Source organism: Anarhichas minor, unplaced genomic scaffold (genome assembly GCF_050575085.1).
Source record: "Anarhichas minor isolate MPS153535 unplaced genomic scaffold, ASM5057508v1 ptg000011l, whole genome shotgun sequence".
Taxonomy (NCBI): Eukaryota; Metazoa; Chordata; class Actinopteri; order Perciformes; family Anarhichadidae; genus Anarhichas; species Anarhichas minor.
The window spans coordinates 10861469-10875541 of record NW_027466457.1 but is presented as its reverse complement, the minus strand read 5'-3'; the positions used below and the strand labels follow the sequence as shown (position 1 = coordinate 10875541).

The 14073-nt window shown below is 39.8% G+C and overlaps 1 protein-coding gene across 1 annotated transcript in view; it reads left to right on the top strand.

Annotated features, from left to right (window-relative positions):
* LOC142948087 (A disintegrin and metalloproteinase with thrombospondin motifs 20) overlaps window positions 1-14073 on the top strand; it is a 70104-nt gene that overhangs the window by 46259 nt on the left and 9772 nt on the right. The window contains exons 25-28 of the mRNA XM_076089968.1: window positions 637-801; window positions 993-1262; window positions 3010-3171; window positions 3484-3660. Coding sequence (XP_075946083.1) covers window positions 637-801; window positions 993-1262; window positions 3010-3171; window positions 3484-3660 — 774 coding nt within the window. The remainder of the gene's footprint in view (window positions 1-636; window positions 802-992; window positions 1263-3009; window positions 3172-3483; window positions 3661-14073) is intronic.

Sequence of the window (14073 nt, the reverse complement as noted above, 5' to 3'; positions counted from 1 at the left end):
ACAAACATGTCGCCTTATCTGTTACGGAGGAAGACATGTCTGTTACTTATTGCAACATGAACCCTGATGTCAGGAAGTATAACTAGCATCAAACAAACCACCTTGAAGGATATCCTAATACAAGATATTACAACTTTCTTGAATTGTGCTTTTTGCATTATGGTGGGAAATATTTTCAACCCACAGAAAGTGATCAAGCATTTTCTCACTGCACCGAAACATATGAATCAAAGCATTAGGAAGGCAGATATATTTATTACTCATTTATTTACTTTTAGAAGAAACAAAGGGCCATTTGGTAACTTCAAATTGAACATAATTGCCACTTTGTGCTATACGATATCTGGGTAATTGTCTGTCTACTACAGGTACAATAGACCCATAGATACAGGACATGTATTGTACACAATATAGTATTATCTCATTACCATTGTGGGCTGCCAGTTTGCAAACATTGTCTGGCACAGTTTACATTTCACTCACAAACAGTCAATTTTGTGGTGCATCTTCCAAACAGTCGCACTCTACCTCATGATAATTACGAGTCTTGAAAAGTAGACAGTTAATAGCATCACTTTAACAACCACGCGATACAGATATTGATCTCAGCTCTGCTTGTATCTGCGTCTCCTCCAGTGCTCGGTGTCCTGTGGCAAGGGAAAGCGGGCGCGTTACGTCAGCTGCAGAGATGCCCAGGGAGGAGTCGCTGACGAGTCACACTGCACCCACCTGCCCCGGCCCCCGGAGTCCTCGGCCTGCTTCAGCCCCTGTGGCCAATGGCGTGCCGGGGAGTGGTCTCCTGTGAGTAAAAAGAACATCCAACACTGTGTCCAATCAATACAGATGTTTTCCACTGCAGAGACAATGTTCAAATCATCCTGAAACAAAATGGGCTCTAAGTACTGCTGTGATCTTGGACCGTTTAGTTTTAAAATATTAAATTATTTTTCATTATTTCAACATTTGTAACACCTTTGGTTCTCTGTCCCCAGTGTTCAATGACTTGTGGCGTTGGAAGAACCACCAGGCAGGTGGTCTGCTCTAACTACCACCAGCCAGTGGACCAGTCTTTCTGTGACCCGGATGAGAAGCCTAAGACGGAACAAGAGTGCACCGCTGCCCCCTGCCCCTCTATCTACCACCGCCAGCGTATCAACGATCAGCCCTACGGATATCCCCAGGACCCCGGACGCCATCCTGGCCACAGCAGCTGGAACGTGCCCTCAGCAGACAACCAGTGGAGGACCGGACCCTGGGGCGCAGTATGTTCAGCACATGATCTTTGGGGAAAGAGGGCTGTGCAGAAACATTTTGTCTGGCGGTAGAATCATTTTAGTTTTGTTGTCAAGTAAAGGGAACCAATTAAGGTCTTCTCATGGATAAATATTCTTCATTGCCACACGCAATTTAAGTTTTATGAAAAAAACAAGAACACCTTGTACATGGCCAGCATGTACAAGGTGTTGAAGGCCTGTATGTGTCTCTGTCTGTAAACACATTCTTGTGAACACATTCACTTGAATGTAGCAGATGTTTCCATTTACAAGGGCAGAGGGCCATACATGGTCAAGGACTTTACAAACAGCACCAAGGGATGCATATGTATATGTGTACGGTGTGTCAGTGTATGAATAGATGTTCAGGACTCCATTGCTGTGTAACGAAAAAACTAGGTTACCTCAAGGTAGAGCCTTGATTTTTTGGGCTGAAATTGATAAGGCACTAACAAACCCAAATCGTTTGGGGCAGTTCAGGCTCCTAATTATTTTAATGTCCTTGGTCTTGAATCAAATTGTCAAAAAAGCAGGCACAATGGTTGTTTTGCATTTAACTGTGTCTGGTATTTTCATGCCAAAAATAGGTGCATTGGTGCAGTTGGGGTTGTGTCTCCTGTGTGTAGTTTTGTTTGCATAATGTTATTTTGCCATTAAATTGCCCTTGTGTACCCAGACCACACCTTATCGCAGAGAGCTATTTGGGTATTTACATGGGAGGTAGCACATGAGTTTAGGTACTTTGTGATTCTTGCTAGTAATCTCATCCACAATCACTTGTTAATCACTTTTAGTTGATTAAATCTCTGTAGACAATATATGGAATGTGCTCTTTCATCCTGAGTTTGTGCTTATGTTTGCATTAGTTTGTGCTTTCACTTGAGGGCATGCAGCTTCATGAAAATAGAGCGAAGCGTGTTGTATTAAAGAGAAAGTTTGCTCCATGCGAGAGGATAATTGACAACATTTTGCACCTAGTGTTGCCATTTTTATTTTTTCACCTAATAAGTAAAAGTCAGTTATTAGATGTCTAATGCTCCATCAAAAGACCTGAATATTTTACTGTGAAACTAGATATATTTTATGTTTGTTTGGAGGACATGTTTTTGTGTGGTTTTATCTTGTTTTTCTGAAAGCCATGAGAAGATCACTGCTCTATTTTCTAAACCCCCAGCAGCAGAGGCGTTCATCGCAGTACACTGTTCAGTCTCACATAATGAACTTGACTGGAAGCACTGCTGTTCAGGCTCACTCTGTGCTGTCCTCCCTCACATACTATAGAGAGCATTGACTGTGCTCACTCCCATTGACAGTGGGGATGTGTCATGTTAATTGGATGCAGAGTGTACCTACTGCTCTGTTCAAGGATGTGTTGTTCAATGTCCTTCGTGGACTGATGTTTTCCATCTTTGGAAGATCATTTTGAACATCGCAGCTGAGTTTGGCCTTGGTAAAAACTAGTTTGTTATGTGTATTATATGTGTTTGTGTAACTTCCGACTGTCCCTAACCCTCGGATACAGTCAGAAGTTCCAGATAAAAATTAAGTAAGTGAAGCTTGAGTGTCAACTTTTTAACACGGCTAAGAAATAATAATTGGCACATGGCAAAACAAAAAATAGATAAGTCCATCTGTGTTTTATTACTCATAATAGGCCTTTTATGCATAAAGTATGTGTTGTACCTCTGTGTGTGCATGTGTCATCATCCTCATTGAAGCTCTGTGTGCTCTGCAGTGTTCCAGTACCTGTGCAGGAGGTTTCCAGAGGCGAGTGGTGGTGTGTCAGGATGCTGATGGACGCAGCAACAGCTACTGCGATGAGAGGGTCAAACCCGCCGAGTCCAAGGGTTGCGACTCTGGACCCTGTCCTCTGTGGAACTTTGGTGTCTGGGGAGAGGTGAGTTTATACTGACAGTTGGAAACACTGTCGTTGTCATACTCTTCCACTCACTCATTGTGAACTTCATTACATTTCTCGCACACGTTTTGTGTTTCATCCTTGTCTGTATGTCTCTCTCTCTCTCTCTCTCTCTCTCTTATCTTCTACAAAAAACAGGGATTTGTTCAATCTCAGTCTGAAACTGTTGTTACAACGTCAGTGCTGAAACTGTTCAGAAAAGCCCCCCTGAAGCACATTATAAGACACATTATTACATAGTTATTGTATATATATACATTATTTAACATCTTTTTTGTTTGCTACCCTTAGTGCACACAGACCTGCGGTGGTGGAAGGAGGACTCGTCTGGTGGTTTGTCAAAGGCCCAACGGCCAGAGGCTAAACAACTACAACTGCGACATCCTGGACAAGCCGCCCGACATGGAGCAATGCAACCTGCAGCCCTGCCCAGGCTCCGCCTCCTGGCACCGCCGACCATGGAAGCCGGTACGATAGTACTAACTCGTTTTCCTCCCTCACTTACCTTCCTCACTGAGGGTGCGTCACTGTAAGTAGATATGGCGTGTGCTAAAATGACTCCAGACGTGTGTGCTGAGTGTGTTTTTAGCCTAGAACTGTAGGAGATCCTGAAGCGGGTGCTGGGTATCGAGCTCCACTGTTGGTTAGCCAGCTCCAGCCCACCCAGATGGGCCCTGCAGTGGCATGGTGCTGATTAGAATCAAGGGGAAAAAAATGCACAAAAACACAATGCTGCTCCACTTAGGAGATCATAAAAAACACGTGGATGCCATTTTGAGCCAAGGCTCCAAATTAAGACCTATAAATCAGGACAGTGTTGTCCAACAATGCCATATATTTGTAGAGGCATCACTCTAGAAAATATTTATTTCATATATGAGGCGTGAAGTAAATGTTCTTTGTTGTTGCTGTTTTCTCCCTGTATCCGAAGTACACAAGTGTATATTTGTGTATAAGAGTTAATATTATGACCTTTATGGAACAGCAGCAAATGACTGTCGGTGTATTTTGTATGTGTATCTTTGTACAGTATGATTTTATTGAATTACTGAATATTTTATTTAATATTTTTGCTGGTGCTCTTGGTCAGACCTCTCGTATCTCTCTATGAGTAAATACAGTTTGTACAGAGGAAAATATTTTCAAAACATGTTTCATTTGTATTTTTGATAATGTGTTTTTTACTTAAGTTGAAATGCAGTTTAGAATGGCTTCATCTCTGTCAGGTTAAACTATTTGAAATAATCTCAAAAGCAAGTATCACAAAAGCAAATAAACTATTAAACAAACAAATACATCTTCAAAAAAATATCACAAAAATTAAGTTTAAAATGCAGAGTGCTTGAAAAATAAGCATTATAGGAAAGCATTTTTCTTATAGATATTCATTATTTTAATTATTAATAAAGTAGATTGCATAATAATAATGATGTAGTCTTTATCACATAGGAAAACAGCCATAAATGCTTATAAACTATTAAAATAACTTTTGTCATATGTCACAAAAACAATGGTTTGTCAGAATAAATCATGTGTTGATCACAACGGTGGGAGTTTTGGATTTAATCCCAACGTCATATCTGTGAAAGGAAGTCCGTTTGAGGTTTAATCCAGTTGTTCAGAACAAAAACAAATACAGCAACTTTAAAATTCAATTTTGAGTCATACTGTTATTCATTATAAAAAGGTGCTATTAAACTTTATATAACATTTTATAGTGGCGCATTATCAGTATCATGAAAATAGAGTTTTATCATATTTCCAGGCTAAGAATGAATGAATTTATTCTGTCAATGGTAGGCAGCATCGGTGCAGCTTATTGAATACAATACAATGCAGTGCAGTACATCACGGGTTATCATTGAACGGTTCTTTGTCAGCTTTCATCATGGTCCATCAAACAAACTAAAGCACACAGATACCTCCTCCTTTCAAAGTTAGAGTCATTTGTTGCTGTGTCTCTTTATTCCTTTGGCCAGTTTTTGTATTTCTGAAGGATTTATTTCAACTGAAACTTATTTATTTGTTTACAATAAGTTATCCATTGTTTTAGCTTTAATGTTTTGTTCCAGTTTAGATTGATGTAACACTTTACTTGAATTATTTGTCTTTACACACACATGTCACCTGAACACTACTTGTTGGGGCTTTTTACAGTCAGCAAAGGCTATAGCAGGTGAACACTTTTGGTTCGTGGGAGTTTACAGGATCACAACATCATATACATCTAAATCTCTCTCTGGCAGGGTCATAAGGCTTTCACGTTGCTGCAGTGATGTAGAGGTGTACTCCAGGGTGTGTCAGTACACAGTGACATCACTGATAGGCGTGGTTATAGCTGCAACGAGGCAGTGAAGCATTACTGTTCGGCTGGGTATTAAGTTACATGTTAAGGTCAGTTCAGAGTTTAACTTATAACTCTATCTCGGCAAATGTACAACTCTCACTCAATGTAGGAGCTGCAGTACTTTTGTCATATAAAGTCTGAGTATGTGTTGAACTCTAAGTCAGGCACTCTCTGTCACTGCAGTGGTAGTTCAGGTTCTTACAAACACAACATGTTAGCACCTTGAATTATATTTTGGTTAAAGCAGCATGACATTATCATGACACATATTTCAGGTGAAGTGTTGCAGCTTGGGTTTGTATTTATGTCCGCGTCCTCTCAGTTAGGATGTGTGCCGTCTCCTTCTTTGTTCCTTCGCTTCTCTCGCTGTGTGTCATTCTCAACCAAGACTTCCACTGCAACCAAGACTCCTCAGCCATGGAAGTTTCACTCCCACTCCTTCATATTTTTAACCCTGTGGTGCAAAATTGCGTAACTCAAAGAGGCAATTCTACTTTATTTTTCATATTTTGGTTGGTTGTTCTTGTTGCTATTTATTTCATTCACATGCAAAAATACATAAACATGTTGAATTAGCTTTTTTCCCCCATTGTAAAGATTATTAAAGAAACATAACTGTGACATTTGTGTTGTTTCTAAATGCAATATTTAGCTGGCAAGCAAAACACAGGTCTGTGCTTTTAACAACTTCAGCTCTAGCTCAGGACTCTGAAGGAAGAGCTGAATGTACGCGAGGTTATGAACACATGTAAATCCTACGGACGTCTCTCTAGGGAACAAGATGGGGAAACAAAATAAGACACGGTTCACTGCAAAAGAGTAACACTTGGAATATAGTTTATTGCTTTCACAGTAGAACAGTTGTTGACACAGCAGGTATTTTTCACATACAGTAGTTTCATAGTGCTCTAATATGCTCTGGTAAACCATGGGCATGCAGTATATCCAGCAAGTTTTTGCAGTTTATAGTGTGTGAGTTACTACAAACAGCTCATAGAAAAGACTTGACTTGTAGGTCATTATGTGATATTTGACCCTCAATTGACTTCATTTTGTTTAGCCCCCTTTTTCTTTAACCCTTTGGGGGCGTACTTCAAATCTATTTTTATAGTATCTGTAGTACTTTACATACCTCTGCATAATGTAGTGTAAAAACGCTGCAGGCCTTTTCCTTTGATGTGTTTTAACTTTTTATTTTATAATGTCCTTGGAGAAAACAGACAGTACACAGTCCAAATCAAACTTTGGCGCTGGGTGGCACATCTGTTTATCATTGCATTAATGGTGCACTCTGTCATGCATTTGGCAGGAGACCTGCAGAGTATTACTTTTACTACGACAATAATTGGTATTAATGCATACTGGCAAGGTTTGTTTAGTTGAGGAGATCCAACAGCAAGCCCTGGAAAGCCAGTATTTACAGAAAACTGCTGATTTAATCGTGTATATTATATTGTCCTGAGGTTATTCTTTGAAGTAAAGCACATTTGTGAGAAGTAATATCAGTCAGTATTTTTCGAATAATGTAGCAATTCAAGTAAATACTTTACCATCGGCTTCAAGCAACTCAAAGTAGACCACATCAGATCATAGCTACATATAACTCTGTACAAACCAACAATGAAGCCTACATCGATTAAAATAAAATGGTGAGAGGATAACAACGGTTATAAAGTTACCTTTACACACGTGTCCTCTATCAGATATTACAGCAAGCCTCTGCACCATTTATTTTTAAATCATTTTAATAAATCTCAATGTTTAGGAGCTGATGCTCTTTCAGAGGCCAGAGGGTGATAAAATGCTCCGGAAGTTCTTGTATTACATAACTTTGTCAAAATATTTGTCATGACTTCAGATTGCATCTTACCTTATGTAATGGCCTCTTCAGTTAGTACCCTAAAACAATTTTATGCTAAAAAGAAAACACCTTTTTTTACACCAGTAACATCAATCACACCAGTCTGCAGTAGGAGCTCATCAGTGAAATCCTGTGTTGTTGTTTTTTTTTGTCAATTTATTTCAATAAATTCTCAAATACATTTTCACAAATTCTATAGTCTCCCAAAATATCTCATATTATTGCATACTGTTTAATCACCTCTTGGGAAAGTAGTTAACTCTCCCACGAATGCCATTACTTGTAAAGTGTTTCAGCTGAACCTTTGCGTTTTATCTCATGTTTCAGAGGTAGGCTACATTCTTGTTAATAAGAAAATGGCTTTAATAATGATGGTATACTACCATCTTACAATACAATCATACGTCTTACAATATTCACAAATTTGCATTCCTGATAACATTTGATCATCAAGTGCAATATGTTAAAATGGCATTCAATAATAGAAGGACAATAATGTCCCAAAAACTATTTTTCAAATGTTATTAAATCAATGCTTTAGTTTATCCCTCCAAAATATTCTGCTGCCATTTTTCTCCCTGGACCTTTAATCATTTCTAATACTCTGTCAGTGGCACCTTCAAAATGTATGAATACAGATCATCAAAACACATTTGTCATGTATAAAGAAGAAAAGACACAAAACAATTATCACATTTATTGCAGAAATGTATGGTTTCAGATGCAGTTCAGCACAAACGATCAGGAATGTATATATCATTAACTAATGACGCACCTTAAAAGCAACGTCAACGGTCTAATGTGTGCAATCAGCAACAATAAGACCGTGTGTTATATATTGGCAACCAAGGCCCCATTTTAGTAATTAATGCCTGTTTGTTGCTAACAAAAACATACCGTTTCCTGTCGAGAGTGGCTTTCCCATGCAGGGGGATCGCAGTTGAGCATCTGTGACCTAATCACGCTGCTTCAAATGAAATCCACATGCACAACATTGACATGCTTGACTTTAGCCTGAGGGCAGTGGGCAAGAACACTCTGCAAACCTGTCACCCTGGGGTCAGTTGGCCGTGACATCATTGGTCTTGTGTTTCCTGATCCTGCACATATGCCAGTCGGGTGTGAGCAATTGAAGCGGTGGCTGGAAGGTCCCCTGTGGTCCACACGAGCATGGCTCTTGTCATGGCTTTGATTTAAATCTGAGTCGATGGAGATATTGTTTCAATTCGGCCTTTGAGAGAAAGCAAAATAGTTCAGTTGATGATCTGCTGGTTAAATGTCAAGCACTATGGCCTACAGATTTTGGCAAACCATTAAGACTTTGGAAGCAGAAAACCAGATGCTCTTGAGATGTTATCTGAAGATTCTAAATATTTGGATCACAGCCTGGCTTTCACATTAGGAATGGAAGTCTCTTTTTTGGTCAAGCAGTTGAATAACATGAAGATAAGTTGAACATATTACCTGCTGGAATGTAGATTTTGTTTGCCAGCACTTGCACAGTCATTCTCACAATTTACTGTAGTTTAGAGAGCAGCTAAAATATGACATTAGGGCTGTCCCTGTAGAAGTAAAGCCCAATCTGGAAGTGAATCAGAGTTTACTCCGAACCACAATGAGTTTGAGCAGGGCATTGGAGGAAACTATTAGAGGAGCCCATCTAGTAAGGGTCATTGTCATTTTGTTGGTGATCCAAGGTGGGAAGAGATGCAGTGAGATGAAATGAGAGGAGACAAGGCATGAAAGTCTGGAAGCGTTTAGATTGGTCTACCCCCGGCTCATAGAATGACAGGGAACATGGCCTCACATTGACACAGGTAGCCTGCTTTTCCTCAACTCGTTGGTCAAGTATTATAAAGTGGTTTTAGGCCTCTAGGAGTCACTTCTTAGACTCTAAATGAGGTTAACGCGTCAGACTTGATGGGGCCTGGTCCGGTTTGGGCCTGTCTATGCTCTCAAGTTGATGGAGTGAAATGGAGTTTGTGGGACTCGACATCTCTGTGAAAGAACTGTTCCCCCTCTTATGGGAGGGACAGTGATAGATTGGATGTTGAAGCCCACTTTAAGTAACAGGGGGATAATAGTCCTTCATTTAAACTTTAGCATAGGCCGGTGTGCTGTTTTAGCTACACTGTAGGAGTTAGAGATTTAGCTGTACTTGTACCTTACTATTTGACTGTGTGTGCTGTACTTTCTGTGCTAGTTAGTTACCTGTCAGGTCTTTTTATTTCGATATATGTTAGCAGGGCCACTGGTCTAGAGATGTTAGGTAATTCCAGTTGTCGGTAAGTGCTTGGTGCCATATTCACTGAAGTTATTTCCACTTGCTACTAAAAGACACCAACATTCAAAGGGTATATCCACCCTTGCGTATTCGTGCACTGTATATTTCTAGGGCTGCAACTAATAATCATTTTCTATCTATCAATAAATCTGCTTAATTAAATCAGTTTAATTGTTTGGCCTATATTGGAAAATAGTAAGAAATGTCCCTTCCACTTTCCTCAAGTCAGGGGGAACATCTTGTTCTTATTCTGACCAACAGTTCAAAGCCCATGTAAGACAAAGAAAAGCAGTAGATCCTCACGTTTAACAAACTGAAACCATCAAAAGTTTTCCATTGTTGCTTGAAAATTTGCCTTTATCGATTGCCAACATGGATGCTTGATCGACTAATTGATTAGTCAACTCATTGTTCCAGCTCTATGTATATTATAATTGATTTTTACAGATATTATTAAGTATAGCTTCATATTGACGTTTTAGTACTCACTTCAACTACTTTTTCTTCTTTCATTTGTTAAAATGATAACAGCTGTCAAGGACTGGCTGTATTTAGCATTACGAACAACTGCATTATGCATTTGGGTTCACTGAGTCAAATCTTCCTCGTTGAGTCCGAGGGGCTGAAACCAAAACCTGATGTTTATTTCTGATGTTGTAGACGGATCAAAATATTCTGCCATTGTTCTGGAAATGTGATGTTTAGGCAGGGTACATCAGGAATCATTTTATTTTTTTCTCAATGATAAAGTGTTTTTGGTTGGGTTTTTTCTCTGATGGAGGCATTTGTCCAATGTCCAGGCCCATGGACTTGGCTGAAATCAGACACAAGTTCAGCAGTGCTTCAAAAAGAGACTCAGTGAACAAAGGGGTTGTGGTGGTAAGGTATAAAAAGCAGTAGCAATTTTGCTTACAACACTACAATTTGCACTTTAATACCAACAGATCGCCTCTATAATGCTGCCATGAAAGGAATATTGTAATTAGTGTTTTGCTTGTGGATATGTGGTAATAAGATACACGCATACCAGGTGTGGATTTCTGTCTCTTTAAAACTATGGTATTCTCCTTCTCTTGCATCATTTTCTTTATCTTTGTATTCTTTTTTTTAGCAGGAAGAGAAACTTAGACTTGAATGTTCAGTGTCAAAGGTAACGACTTAATAACTTCTGCTGTATTATTCAAGTTCTGTCATCAAGAATTTGCTCTTTTTTTTTACCATCTATTCCTCATTCCCATCTGCAGCAGAGTACACATTTGAGTGGTGCTGGATGTTTTAGTATAACATGGAAAAAGCTCTCAGTGGAATGTTTAGACAGGCGGAAAAAGCTGTTTTGTCATTTCGTTTTGACTTATGGTCTCTTGGTATATCTTTCCTGAGTGGTGTTGACTTAAAAAGGAAACCGTGTTGGAGAAACTATATATCTCTACTCAACCGGTTGTTTATTTAACTCTTAAAACATGGCAAACTCATACTTTTGCATGGAGTGCAGGAACTGCACTGATAAAATATCAGTATTTTGAACGTGGATATATTTGCATGTATTCATCATATGGCTTCTATAGTTGAAAGCATGTTGTGAGATTGGTCACGGATAAAGTTAGTGAAGGTAAGCGTGAGATGAGTTAGATGTAAGAATTTCACAGTGCTCCTGTGCGTGGTCTCAAACGAGCCTGGATAGCTATTTTGGCCTGATGGATAAAAGATCTATGACTCTTGACATTCCTCTGCCCCATGACGCCGCTCTTACCAGCTGTTCCCATGTTGACAACATGTGTTGTTTTGACTCCTGTCTTTGAAATCTCCCTGCAAAACAACATCATGGACAGAAAAGCAGCCTGAATGTTCTGTGACCCTTCCCTCTTGTCTCCTTCTTTCTCTGATTTGCAGTTTAATCTATGCACCAGAGGACATTGTGATACTGATTAAGCTATAACAAACTGTCTTAAAGGGCATTCAGTTCCCAAAAAATGACTACTTGCTCCTTGCATGATGAGATTAATTAAGATTGAATGAGTATAGTTTACCATATACCGTAGATGTGTACCGTATCTCACAACATTGACAACATGTAGCCCAGGGTATGATTCTACACTCCCTTCCCAGTCTACAAGTTTGTTCTTGCTCCGGGTCAACACTGATCTCCTTTGAAGAGTCTATGTAACTAGTTACCATATGCTTGGTATTACCATCCTGTTGCATTGCGAGCGTGTTGCAATGTGATTGGAATTCGACCTTGGCTCTCCCATTTTAAGATATGGTCTCACTTAAAACCACTAGATATAGGAAACGTATAACAAAAAAAACCTAATCTGTGGTCTGAACTTCATACTTAATAATAATAATTTCTTCTTAACATATTATATCATATCACTAACTTGACTTTAGTCCTATTAGCATATTCTGTTCCATAATACAATTTGTTTCATTATTTTGCAGGAAATCATCATGGTTGTTAAGAAACAAACTCAAATTGGGAAAAAAATCAGCCAGTCAAACAATTATGTTAAATACAGATACGATGAAAGATAATGTTTATGACAGTCTTTCTGATTTCTGAGCCCCGACATTGTTTTCAAAACACAACATTCTGCTTTAATCACCGAACAAAAGCGTAATTATAGTTCTCACAGTAGTAAAGCTCCCATGCACTGCTTGAGGCCGTAGAGATCGTTGATCAAATAAAACCACATTCACAGTTTTGATCTCTGTTGGCTTCGTGGAATCTACCTTCTCCGTGTGAGGTACTGCACAGTATTAGCTGCTTTGATAGCCACGTTGGCTGAGTGACACATATTTGTCCTATTGGCTTACCTGTTCACAGAAATGCATTGGGTGGGGTCATCTTGAGGTTGACGCCTGCCTGTCCTAGACAAAGACATTAATGCTCAAAAGAAAAGTATGTCATATCAGTCTGATTATCCAGTTATCTGTAAGAGATATGTCTGTACGCAATCACATTTTGTTAAGTTAGTCAACGTCAGACATCAATGTTCAAAACTCCCCGGGCTGTCTAATGGTTTCAGAAAAGGCATGAATGAACTGGCTCTGGTTTAGCACTCAATTATGTGATTATGTGATTTGTTCCAGAACTGCGAAAGCTATCAAATCAAGAAAGCCGCTTTGAGCCACTAAGTATAGAATGATTCAGAGCTGCCTGTTCATTATGTATGGCTTTAAATATCAATTATAACTTTCTCTGCAGAAGTTCTGCTTTGCTTGGAAGAAACTAGTTTCACAAAAGCGGTTGAGTCATCACATTTTATAGTAATCCACATTATGTCCAGATGAACCTCACGGGATTATGTTAGATCTAACTCGCCTAATCATGTGAAGTGAATCACTTGGACGACGTGGGCGGGCAGATCTGTCTTAAGAGTGTTTCAGTTCCCGTGTGACCCATTGATGTATGTGTTTTTCTCAAGGAGTTGTTCCCCTCCTTCATGTTAAAGTGAGAATCCCATACCAATACTTTCATGATACAACGTATGCTTTTTAATAATCAGGCACCAAACTTCAAAGGACATGCAAACATCCATTTTAAATTGTACATTCTCCAAACACAGACGCCACTATTTTTTTTTTTTTTAAGTGAAGAGAATAAAGCAGCGAAACGGTAACTTGTCACACTCGTAGCGGCTGAGCGTAAGAGATAAGTGGAATAGTCTTACCTGAGTGGGTGCTGGTGAGTGAAGCAGCCCAGCTGTAGATCGAGAAGCAGAGGTCCCTGAGTCCTTGCCCTTTTCTTGCTCTCAGAGGTGAAGCTGTCCTCTGGTCCCACAAGCTGTGCCAGCTCTCTGTGCTCTGTGTTACCAGCCCTGATTAACTAATGGCTGACAGATGAGGTTGGCAGGGTGGAGGGAGGAGCACATCGCCATATAGCGTCTTTTCTCCCACCGTTAAAATGCAGATACAGTTCAGCTGGGGGGAGCACAGCCCGTATGGCTGCGATTTCCTTTCTTCCTCCCTTTTTTTTTTTTTTTTCTCTTTTTTTTCCCCTCCTGCTTTTACAGCAGTAAGGAGGGGCCAGCCCTCCGCTTCACCCCCCCCCCCCTCCAACATGTTTGCCGGTCTCTGCTCTTGTCTGAGGTAGAGGGAGTGCTGTTATCATTTTTGAGTGAGTGTGCAGCGGGTATGTGAATCTGCCATGCTCACGACTAGTCACTCAGCTCCGGCCTCGGCTTTGATGTTCTCCGTCAGCTGAGCCAACCCTGTGTTTAAAATGCCTCGGTAATTGCAATGTGCATGATGTATGTGCGTGCAGTGTTAACCACTGAAAAGGCTGGAGGTGGCTTACTCAGATGGTGGATACTCAGACCTTGATCAGTAGACTGTTTTTTTTAAACGGAGAATAAATGCCTTTTACCTCTTAGAAACTGAAGAAAGAAA